The sequence below is a fragment of the Schistocerca nitens genome, chromosome 5, assembly GCF_023898315.1.
Source record: "Schistocerca nitens isolate TAMUIC-IGC-003100 chromosome 5, iqSchNite1.1, whole genome shotgun sequence".
NCBI classification, from domain to species: domain Eukaryota; kingdom Metazoa; phylum Arthropoda; class Insecta; order Orthoptera; family Acrididae; genus Schistocerca; species Schistocerca nitens.
The window spans coordinates 22,578,161-22,591,264 of NC_064618.1; the positions used below are offsets into that span (position 1 = coordinate 22,578,161).

Sequence of the window (13,104 nt, forward strand, 5' to 3'; positions counted from 1 at the left end):
AGTCCTGATTGTGGCGCTCAACTGCACGGCGCCAAACACGCATGCGGACGTGCATTGTCCTGTTGGAACAGCAAGTTCCCTTGCCGGTCTAGGAATGGTAGAACGATGGGTTCGATGACGGTTTGGATGTACCGTGCACTATTCAGTGTCCCCTCGACGATCACCAGTGGTGTACGGCCAGTGTAGGAGATCGCTCCCCACACCATGATGCCGGGTGTTGGCCCTGTGTGCCTCGGTCGTATGCAGTCCTGATTGTGGCGCTCACCTGCACGGCGCCAAACACGCATACGACCATCATTGGCACCAAGGCAGAAGTGACTCTCATCGCTGAAGACGACACGTCTCCATTCGTCCCTCCATTCACGCCTGTCGCGACACCACTGGAGGCGGGCTGCACGATGTTGGGGCGTGAGCGGAAGACGGCCTAACGGTGTGCGGGACCGTAGCCCAGCTTCATGGAGACGGTTGCGAATGGTCCTCGCCGATACCCCAGGAGCAACAGTGTCCCTAATTTGCTGGGAAGTGGCGGTGCAGTCCCCTACGGCACTGCGTAGGATCCTACGGTCTTGGCGTGCATCCGTGCGTCGCTGCGGTCCGGTCCCAGGTCGACGGGCACGTGCACCTTCCGCCGACCACTGGCGACAACATCGATGTACTGTGGAGACCTCACGCCCCACGTGTTGAGCAATTCGGCGGTACGTCCACCCGGCCTCCCGCATGCCCACTATACGCCCTCGCTCAAAGTCCGTCAACTGCACATACGGTTCACGTCCACGCTGTCGCGGCATGCTACCAGTGTTAAAGACTGCGATGGAGCTCCGTATGCCACGGCAAACTGGCTGACACTGACGGCGGCAGTGCACAAATGCTGCGCAGCTAGCGCCATTCGACGGCCAACACCGCGGTTCCTGGTGTGTCCGCTGTGCCGTGCATGTGATCATTGCTTGTACAGCCCTCTCGCAGTGTCCGGAGCTGGTATGGTGGGTCTGACACACCGGTGTCAATGTGTTCTTTTTTCCATTTCCAGGAGTATATATATATATATATATATATATATATATATATATATATATATATATATATATGTGTGTGTGTGTGTGTGAAATATACATTTATCATTGAAATACTTTATAACATCAACAACATTTAATTGGATGGTTCCAACTTAACTGAGCAGCTCCAAATATTTTTTTAGTTGGGTGGCTCCAGACATTTTCCACCACAGACAGCTGAAATACTTTAACAACAATTAATTGGGGGCTCTAAAGTGTCCAATGCAAATAGCTGTACAAAAGGAAATAAATATTTGGATGGAGATAAAACTACTCTGACTGGATGGCTAGCAGGAGGTGAAGCTTAAACACTACTCTATTTACACACCCACACATGGATAACGAAAGAGACACAATAATATTATTTTTGATACATTGTGCTTATATATAAATGAAGTCACAATAATTTTTTTTTATTTTCCAGCACATAATAATTTTTGTATTTATTTATTTTTCAAGCACATGGTGCTTTTATACATGGTGTTACAAAAAGGTACGGCCAAACTTTCAGGAAACATTCCTCACACACAAAGAAAGAAAATATGTTAGGTGGACATGTGTCCGGAAACGCTTTCTTTCCATGTTAGAGCTAATTTTATTACTTCTCTTCAAATCACATTAATCATGGAAAGGAAACACACAGCAACAGAACGTACCAGCGTGACTTCAAACACTTTGTTACAGGAAATGCTCAAAATGTCCTCCGTTAGCGAGGATACATGCATCCACCCTCCGTCGCATGGAATCCCTGATGCGCTGATGTAGCCCTGGAGAATGGCGTATTGTATCACAGCCGTCCACAATACGAGCACGAAGAGTCTCTACATTTGGTTCCGGGGTAGCGTAGACAAGAGCTTTCAAATGCCCCCATAAATGAAAGTCAAGAGGGTTGAGGTCAGGAGAGCGTGGAGGCCATGGAATTGGTCCGCCTCCACCAATCCATCGGTCACCAAATCTGTTGTTGGGAACTGTACGAACACTTCGACTGAAATGTGCAGGAGCTCCATCGTGCATGAACCACATGTTGTGTCGTACTTGTAAAGGCACATATTCTAGCAGCACAGAGTATCCCGTATGAAATCATGATAACGTGCTCCATTGAGCGTTGGTGGAAGAACATGGGGACCAATCAAGACATCACCAACAATGCCTGCCCAAATGTTCACAGAAAATCTGTGTTGATGACGTGACTGCACAATTGCGTGCGGATTCTTGTCAGTCTACACATGTCGATTGTGAAAATTTACAATTTGATCACGTTGGAATGAAGCCTCATCCGTAAAGCGAACATTTGCACTGAAATGAGGATTGACACATTGTTGGATGAACCATTCGCAGAAGTGTACCCGTGGAGGCCAATCAGCTGCTGATAGTGCCCGCACACGCTCTACATGGTACGGAAACAACTGGTTCTCCCGTAGCACTCTCCATACAGTGACGTGGTCAGCTTTACCTTGTACAGAAGCAACTTCTCTGACGCTGACATTAGTGTTATCGTCAACTGCACGAAGAATTGCCTCGTCCATTGCAGGTGTCCTCGTCGTTCTAGGTCTTCCCCAGTCGCGAGTCATAGGCTGGAATGTTCCGTGCTCCCTAGGACGCCGATCAATTGCTTCGAACGTCTTCCTGTCGGGACAGCTTCGTTCTGGAAATCTGTCTCGATACAAACGTACCGCGCCATGTCTATTGCCCCGTGCTAATCCATACATCAAATGGGCATCTGCCAACTCCGCATTTGTAAACATTGCACTGACTGCAAAACCACGTTCGTGTTGAACACTAACCTGTTGATGCTACGTACTGATGTGCTTGACGCTAGTACTGTAGAGCAATGAGTCGCATGTCAACACAAGCACCGAAGTCAACATTACCTTCCTTCAATTGGGCCAACTGGCGGTGAATCGAGGAAGTACAGCACATACTGACGAAACTAAAACGAGCTCTAACATGGAAATTAAGCGTTTTCGGACACATGTCCACATAACATATTTTCTTTATTTGTGTGTGAGGAATGTTTCTTGAAAGTTTGGCCATACCTTTTGTAACACCCTGTATATGTATAAAAGTAGATGTATTTACACATTCATACATATTTTACACTCACACACACACACAGACACACAGACACACACACACACACATATGCACACATTCATACATATTTTTACAACCCCACATACGCACACACAGTCACACCACACACACAACCAATAATTACATTATGATAAAAGAGCCATACTATTTGATGCAAATACCCCTCACCCCATTCACACACTCATTCTCTCTCAATCTCTCAATCAGAGTCTCCATTCCTACTTTTGCTTCAAATATATAGTGTGAGAATGGGACGGTTTCCACTCTATCCTCACACATTACTCTTTTATTGTCATGAGGAGACAATCCGACTTTAGACTGCAGTACAGTGAACACTTCATGACGTCGCAGTGGAGTACTAGTTTGCCGAACAATGCATGGAGGAGCGCCTTGAACGCTGCGACCATACAGCACTGCAAATAGTCTTCAACCTTCAGAGCTCGAGATGCCGCACTTCTAAGATCCTTTGCCTACCTCTGAGTGCCCCCGTCTATTGTACGATATGCATACATTTTGGACCTCAATCCCACAAACTCTAGAATCGGTACTCACCTCATCTTTCATGACACCGATAACCTTCTTGTTCTTAGGAACAATACTGTAAGGATTATCGACCTCACAAGAAGATGTGTCGAATTCTTTACAGTGGCACCTAATTACTTCATATGGATTACAGTTCTTGATCCAGTAGATAAAGCTGCCTGTATCTACATAAATCAACTTTGGTTCTACAAAATGAGGTGTTACAAACTTGTAGTGGAAGTGATACATGTAGAATTTGGTGATATCCAGTAAGCACATACCCAAATAAACAGGCTTCATAAACTCTACTGCAGTCTTTGACATTTCCACAGGAACAACGTTTTCATTGAAGATGGTGGCACGCTTAAAATTTGGCTTGGCGATACACTTTCTCACGCCATAACGCCCTTCCTATACGGTTCTAATCAAAATATCCCGTGCATTTCTTACATTCTACATAGTTTTCCCGAACATGGGATTGTTCATAATTTATAAAAACCTTTTTCAAAATCATCACTCGCGACTGCCCTCTTTTCGGTACTTAGTTCAATATACTCCTTCAACCATGGGGACTGCTTGAAGGAGACTGCCCGGGTGATTCTAACAATCTTCAGCCCTAAGCTGAGGCATTGCTGGAGGTTATAATAATCAATAGTGTAGCTCTGCTTATCTCCAACAGAAGCCAACAGTTTATGGATGGTGCTTCCTCGCGGAATTGGCTGCTCTGGACATAAATGCAAGTCGCTTGTCTCTCCACGCAAATTATTAGGATATGTAATGTCTACCTCAAGCACATACCCAACATCAGAATAGGCTGCAAGACCCATTATTTTTCCACCTAATCCCTTCAATTCGTTTTTGGGCACCTATCGAAACCCACCAAGTGGCAGTGGCTGCATCAGGGTGTCCCCATATAAGCACATAATGTAACTCAAATGAAAGGATGTGTTACACCCGACACCCATCCGTGGATCATTTGCCTTGGCATTCCTGTGAACGCATTGACGAAGTCTCCCGCAGATCCCGCGCTCAAAACATAGAAGCATTGCAGCATGAGTCAAAAGTTCGATGCTGCACCCCATTTTTTTAGCATAGCGTCCCAGGATAACCCAGTTGTCATATCATAAAAGGCGGGATCCAGAGAGTACATGGCCATACATACACTCCGGAACCTTTCGAAAACATCTGCAAGCAAATGCATGTCTCTGTCCATGTATAGTCTTGCATATTCTCCCAAATTGGGGATGTTGAATTCCCACCAGACATTCACGGCATGCTCATAATCTGCTATAGTTACAGCATCGCCTTGTAAATGCAGATATATTGGGAAGCCTGGTTGCATTGAATTTTTCCATGCAGTCAACTAACTTGTATGGGAAAACTCCTTTCCTAGTCGCCAGTTGGACCTTTTCCTCATCAGGAAATGCAGATCGAGTGATATGCGTCTCATTCTGGGATAAAGTAATTATTGGCATCATTAGTTTTGAGAAATAAATGTACTTCTCAACACTTCAAGAGAGGGCACTGACCCGATCATTCATCATACCGAAACTAGCCAAGTGCTCAATGGGAAAATGAGTGTCATACTCACTCAAATTATGAAAAAAGACAGGTATGTGCTGTAATAACTTATACTTAAAACTGCATGCGTTATGAGCTGCACTGTGGAACTTTCTCGTAAGATGGCAATGACCTCTATGGGGAGATTCCGTTTTTCTGTCTAACGGTAGCCCAGAAATATGAGTATTAACCGCCTTTTCATGCAAATGATCATCTTCCTTTGATTTGGTCACGGGAATGGTGGTGCCGTAGAGCTTATCCACTTCCCATGAAAGTTTTTCAAGCTCAGTGAGGAGCCAAACCACAGGTTCGTCACTGACATAAGACTTGTAGCGGTTAAGTTTAGAATCATCTTCATACAACTTTGAATGCCGACGCATAAGGTATGTGTTTGTGTGTGAAGGTTGTATGTGAGACTAAGGGGTTCCCTTCACAGCGAGTAATAGCAGCTAGTAGGGACACACTACAAACGGATATCGCTGCTGGTGGTGGGCATTTTGAAATTTAATGAAGTTATTACCCTCTGCAGGCATAATAACACATACAGGGTCCTTGGAAGCACAATATTATAGATGTATCACTAATAACTCTTCTGATGAAAAATAGTTCAGTTTATTTAGTTGGGAGGAAAGGAGTCAGGACATGTCTTTGATCCAAACATAGTGATAATTATCACCTTCAGAGAAGAGCAGCATGTTCACATGCAGCTCCCACTCACCTGCAAATTTTGAGAAATGGAGAGGGCCAATGACGGTGTGCTTGTCTTGCTCATCTGACTTGCTTTTCTTCTGCAGACCATAAACGTGAACCAATATGCCGGTATCCTGGGCGTCAAATATATGTATGTACTATATCTTTACTGGGAACTCTACACCATCAAAGTTATAACTCTTACGAATGTTTAATATTTCTTTTGCTAGCCAGGACCCTGCAAAATAAGCATTATCATACCGATTTTGGACATTAATGCATGCATTCTTGTTTGTTATATCTTTAGGGAGCTTAATATAACTGGACCCTCCATTTACCAGATCACAGGCATGTATATGGATATCAAGGTGTGGTATATGGCTGAGCGCTTTAGTGGACCCACGTACTTCCATCTCGGAAAATTGGTCCATAATAGTGCTCGAGGTGGATTCATGATACCACTCAGCAATTGATGTGCTCTGAGAAATAACGCCATTATCACCCCATGTATAGTGCAGAGTTGTACCCTCAGTATCACCTGGATGTTTAGCACAGCACAGTGCTGTGCTGCATTTAATGGCGTTAAATCTCAGATCTTCTAAGACTTTGAGGAGCTCGGTCTCCAAGACAGGGTGGCACACATCCAAAAACCCGACCAGGTCGCAGTACCCCCTCCCAGATTCTTAATCCTTGTGCTTGAGATGCACCCCTCAAAAGCCATAGGAACTGCTGAGTATTCTATAGGGGTCATTATACAGTTATTCTGATGTCCTTCAATATCAATAGGATGGGGGAGAGCACTACCCCAAGCCATAGGACAATTAATATCAGTAGTACTACTCCTACAATTAGGAGCCCATCCTGTCGACGATGGGGCTGGTGAGGGTGCTTCAGCTATTAGGAGGCATATGCAGCTCGGTACGCACACCTTTCATTGATGGCTGCGGCAACTTGTCTGAGGCGGAGGCGGTGACGGTCGGTGGTAACAACCGGGCTGCGGCAATGGCTTCCGGGGACTGGTTTCACCCTTACCGACTGGTGAGGTGGGAGACAGATGCCATTCTTCGTCTTCTTCTGCCAGGTGAGTTGCACATGGGCGCCAGAGGGCTTGCGGCACTGCGAGGGCAGGTGCTGCTGCTGCGTCTCACGCAGCTGGGATCGGCGATAGGTCAGTTTGAGTCCGCCATTTCCCTCTCACCATCTCGGATTATGTCACAGATGAGAGCACCCTCTGGTGGTGGTACTGTGTACTAAGTTGGAGTCTGGACCTCGTGGTGAACACACTTGATGGCTGTGCTGCTTGAAATTGTTTAAATTAGGACTGGTGCATGCAAAATAAAGACTTATGTCCAGCACTGGTCTTTTCCCTTAGGTGGAGGGGGCGGTCAGGTGACTTAGGTTAGTGGAGGTAACCTCTCTTTCTCGCCGTAGCATAGTGGAGATACGCAAATTGACCTTTCTTTACTGCCAAAATTCAAATTGGCGCCAATTCATAGGAAGAGTTGGCAGTCGGGTGACAGGTTAGAGGAGGTAGCCCGAGCGATCTATCTACCTGCGATTTTTTTTAGGTTAGTAGAGATAACCTTGGTGTGATGCATTAGCCTTTTGGAATTTGAACTTCCTGTGAGTTTTCTGGGGGAGGGGAGGGGGGTATGGCACTTTCCCGCCAAAAGCCATCTTGGATGACGTCACAGCCGCCATCTTGGATGACGTCGTCGCCGCCATCTCGGATAGCGGTAGTTTGCACAAGAACTGGCCTTGCCCCAGTACTAACATATAGCACTGATTTGGCTGCGTATGTCTTGACATTAGTATTCACACACACACACGGATCGTCATCTGCGGAGGCCCATCATTAGTAGTGTTGGGTGCACAGTGTGTTAAGACACACTTGCACTCTGTGCATCGATTCTGATGTTAGTTCGCCACAGTTCACCACGTGTCCCGTTCTGTTAGTCTCCCGAGCCTACAACATCTGATATCTGTAATGAGGGTCGGTCGTCCTACGAGATGATGTCCGGGTGTGGTTTCACCTCTGTTTCGCCACGTGCCGAAGACACTCACGATACCACTCCCCGAACACTCCGAAATGCTCCGGCCGAGCCTCCGGGCCACCACAATATGCCCTCGGTCAAATTCAGATGGATCTCGTACCTTCCCCATTCTACAAACGGACATCGAGGTCACTGATACTACGTTGACCGTGAGTGTGCCTAACTAGCAGTTATTCCTCACCAGGTGACATCGCTATTCCCCGGACGGGTTTATATCGACAGTGAATCGGTGACGATAACGTTCTCGCTGATCAGTGTATTTTCCTTTTCTACGTGGTAATCGTAGGAGAGTGGCTAGAGCGAAGGCAGAGCTGACGGAGCTGGAGCACAACGTGCGCACCCTGCAGCTGGAACAGCGGCGGCGGCACTGCTCACCTCCGTTTTCGCCAGAGCGAGGAACAGGGCCGGGACGTCGGTGGTGGGCGGCGGGTCGCCGCCGGCCTCGAGCAGCAGCACCGTCCAGTCGGGGTTCTCCGAGAGGCGGGCGGCCACCGCCGACCCGGCCGACCCGGCGCCGACCACCACGAAGTCGTACTCCGGCAGTGGGCGCCCTGTTTCTGGCGGGTAGGCGCTGCGGTCCGACAGCGCGCACTGTGCGTGCGCCAGGGTTGCCAACAACTGCGCGAACAGCGCGCCGGCTCCGCCGCCCAGGGCACACGTGCCCGTCTCCGCCGACCACCGCGGGGCGGCCGCGGTTCCTGCCCACTGCAGCTGCATCCACGTCTCCCTGCCTGTCAACCGATGCAAAAAATTAAATTTCCTAATACAATCTCCAGATTCAACTTTTTGCTTAATTTCTTGAAACCATTTCGACAGAGCTTGACGTGAAAGTGCACAGCCTCACACACTGCGAGGTGTTCATTGTTCTCCGTTAATCGACCAAAAACCTAAAATATATGTGTAACATCAACCTGTATGATGCTTACCCGAATTATTTGTACAAATTTAAAGTACTATGTAGTACATAGACAAAATGACACTGCTTGACATTATAATTACAGTGCCAGATGGGACAGTAATTAAAGAAGTTTTAGTTGTTGCACTTATAGCACTGCAAGAATAGTACATTATCAAATTGGTAGGTGATTCGGTGTATACAAGATGCGAGATTTATTACACAGGGTTGCCACATCTGGCCACAACTATGCATCTAACATGGCTGGATATTGATTCGAACTATCCCCGTATTCTGTGCTGCTTTACAAGTCCATAACACAGACATTAACTATAGATATTGACGAGTGGTGGCGACATGACAGTACAGTGGCAATCAATGTCTACATAACTTTAACCAGGGATAGGTTATGATGGCGTGCTGGCTGGGACAATAGTCAAACAATCTCTTTACCGAGATATGTCAGATCAACACGGCCGACACTTTAAACGTCATAAATGTAGTGACTCCAGTCCAGATTACCTGCAGTGCGATTTGGAGGTGATCATTTTTTGAGCTCGTTGGCACCCCATGCTATCATTCCAAATACTGGCCCAGTTCCAATATGTCGAATACGATCTGCCAAGGCCTATTCTCCTCTGAGCCTGCACCCACGGATTTGTCCTTTGTGATGTTGCACGTAAATTCAAAACTAGTCTGAAAAGTCATCGTGGTGCCAAACAAGTGGCCACTATTATCGTCAGACGCACCAATCTCGGTTGCGCCACCATACGCTGCTGCCTGAAGAAAATCTGACAGGCCTTGGTGCTCTAGGGGTCATAGCACCATCTGTGTGAACTCTTGTCTCGCTGCAAAAATGTTCGTTTCCTCTCACAAAGTAATTGAAGTCAGTGTACGATCCTGTTCGGGAAAATGAACAATATGTCTGTCATTTCAGACACTAATTGCGTGATGCCATTCATATCGTGCATGACGTTTATTGTGCCTGCCAGAACCCATCGATTCCATGTTCTCATGTGCTTGAAGCATGCCAACAAATGGAAGCAGCAACATAACAAGACGATAAAACTATATGGAGTTTTGGCCAGAGCCTTCTTTGATATTATCACATAAGTATTGGAACAACCTGAGTACCACACCAAAGTGCCGTTCTCCAAGATGGCAGCGATGATGTCATCCAGGATGGCAGCGGTGACGTCATCCAAGATGGCGGATTTTGGCGGGAAGTTTGAATTTTGGTTCGAAAGTGCCACGCCCCGGTCGACCCGAAAAATGGTGGGAATTTCAAATACCAACAGGATAATGTTTCACACCAAGACAAATGGTGTGAAAAATGTACTTGTCTTCATTATTTAACCACTTTCAAACATGTGTGTTCGCCAGGAGCTCTAGAGCCCAACTGGCTTAGTTAATATCGTCGCCACCAGAGAACACCACCATGAAGTCATCCAAGATGGCGTATTTTGGCGGGACATTTGAATTTTGGCAGGAAGAAGGTCAACTTGCCTACCTCCACACCCTAAACCCTCATACCCCAGGAAATGGCGGAAAGTCCAAATTCCAACAAGATAATGTGTCACACCTAGAAAAATGCACTTCCCTTTATTAGTTAATGAATTTCAGGCAGATGTGTTCGCCACTGAGTCTGGCCTCCGACTGGCTTAATTAATATCAATGCCACCAGAGGGCACTCTCCTGATGTCCAATCACGACGCAGGTACAGTTATTCAAGATGACGGCACCCACTGTGTTCCAAGCCAGCTCTGTAGACCAAGTGACTTAGTTCATATCACAACACCAGAGGACGTCGCCGTGACATCGCGTGATGACACATGATCATCTGCTCTCCCTCGCGTGCACGTTATAACCAGACATGCGTAGCGCCACGAGCCCGCGGGTGTCCGACCGTTTACATCACACACCCTCGACCCTGTAAGGGGTCCGCAGGCCCTTACTACTAAGTTTGCATCAGAACAGGTCGACAGGGCAACTATCGATAGTGTGTTGGGTCGCGAGAGCGCGAGTCAGTAGTGTGTGTTGGAGGTTCCCGCGAGGCGGGCAGAGAGCTGGGCTGAAGCCAGCAGTTGTTGATTCATGAAATTACCGACAAAGGGAGTGGCCATCGCCGTGGTTTAACCCCTTTGTGTTAGTATTATACGGGAAAGTGAGAAAGTTTAATTAACATAGTGATTTCAGTGATATTTATGTGCCGTTATTGAGATTCCGCGTCTACTGTGCCGGCATTATTTGGATTACAGTGTTGGATTACAGTGATTGGATTTTGCGTGTGACGATTACGAGTAACGAAGAAACCTGTGCTGAGATTAGCCGTTATTAACAGTGTATGACGAAGGCAGTGGCTGTCTCCTTATTTTTGTGTTTTTGATACGAATATAGGTCTTGATTAGTGAAGCTGTGTTGTTGTTCTGTTGCCACCAGACATTTCATTATTACAGCATTTGAGAAGGACAGAATGGAATGTAACAACTCCCAAGCAGTCCAATCCGATTGCCAGCCCCATTAGGTACACGGTCATATTAATTAATACTTATGTGGGCTGCTATTCAGATCTGCGAACGAGTGGATACACCAAAATATAAGGGAGTGTTACACCCTTGGCTTACTGTGAAAGGACTAGTGCAATTTTCGGCCGAATAGTAAAGAACAATAGATAATTTACCTTGTTTAATGCGAGAAAATTAATTTTTCAATTTAGATCGGGACAGTGCATAAACTTTAAAATCGCGACAAGGAACAGTGCATTTTTTTGAACAATGCGAAGTAATAGCATCCTATGATTGTGATTAAACTGTTTTTTCTCTTGCCATAGTAAATAAGAATATAGTTCCAATAAACTGTGTTATAATGTGCAAATGCGTAAATCCGCACGAAAAACTGTGAAAAGTGAACACTAAAGAAAGACACGTGTGAACAATAAAATAGCGAAACGAGCCAAGATTTCGTCACAAAAGTTGTTAAAAAAGTGTTTAGCGGTAGTATTTCGACTGAAATTGCTTTTTGAACAGTGAAAATCGGACGGCTTCGTGTGGAGCCATAAACTGTTATGCTGACGACAATGTGTTGTGGCGACGCAATTATTGAGTGACGTCACGCAGACCCGTGTAGCAGTTGCACCAAAGAGCTTCGATCCGCAAGGTGATTTCACACGACATCCTACCACGGAGCAACGCGACTTCGAGACAACGAGCGCCAAACGAGCGGCCAAACTACAAACTAGCCCGCCTGCAGCGCCACGGAGCGGCCGACGGAGAACTACGTCGTCTTGTAGCAGATCTTCAACTTCACGCGAGCTTCGGCGCAGTGCAGCGCCACGCCCACCTCAAACGTCAAAACATCGCGACTCGCGGTAACGTCAGTTGGTGAGTGAAGACGACTGGTTGACATAACAGTAAATTGCAGTGTGCAGTATTCGCGATAAATAAACAGTTTTTAACTGATATTTACATTAGGAAAAGTGCTAAATTGCGGTAATTTCCGAAGAATTTGCGAAACATACTCTGAAATATAGCATGCTTATTTATGCACACTACACTGACTAAATGGTAATTGTTTTTGGGGATTTTACATTTATAGATTTTGTGAGTGTTGTGATTATCTTGTTTAAAACATTTTTACATAAACTGTGTATGTGGAAATTGTTATTGGAAATTAATAGGTTTTTGAGAGTTGTGATGTTCGGTACTCATGCATGTAGTATCATTTTGGGGATTAACTGAAAGGATTGCAGGTACTATTTGATTAGTTTAATGGTAATTAGGAGTGTTTTGGGTTATTAGAGGCTATTTTTGTATTACTTGCCTGTGTATTGAAAATAAACCAAACATGTCTACGGAAGATAAGCAGGTCTGTGAGGCAGTAGTTGAAAGGAAAGGGATAGGACAGGAAGACAGAGATGATTCGGGAATCAGTGATTGTGGATTGTCATTAGGAAGCCCATCAGCACATTCAACTAATTATCCCGAGACACCGAGACAAACGACGAGAGATAAGCCAATTTCAGAGGATGCAGATATGCGGTGGATGTTAGCAGAGTTGCTAAAGGGGGCCAAATCATTAGAGAAGGGTTTACAAGAAACAAGAGAATCACTAAAGGAAGATTTACAAGAAACTAGAGAAGAGGGAAGAATATCCCGAGAATTATTAGAGAAAGGTCTCAGAGAATCACTAGAGAAGGGTTTACAAGAAACTAACGCATCGTTAGAGAAGAGTTCACAAG

The 13,104-nt window shown here is 45.9% G+C and overlaps 1 protein-coding gene across 1 annotated transcript in view; it reads right to left on the reverse strand.

Annotated features, from left to right (window-relative positions):
- LOC126259506 (glucose dehydrogenase [FAD, quinone]-like) overlaps nucleotides 1-13,104 on the reverse strand; it is a 175,311-nt gene that overhangs the window by 27,492 nt on the left and 134,715 nt on the right. The window contains exon 2 of the mRNA XM_049956355.1: nucleotides 8,348-8,703. Within this exon, the coding sequence (XP_049812312.1) occupies nucleotides 8,348-8,703 (356 nt within the window). The remainder of the gene's footprint in view (nucleotides 1-8,347; nucleotides 8,704-13,104) is intronic.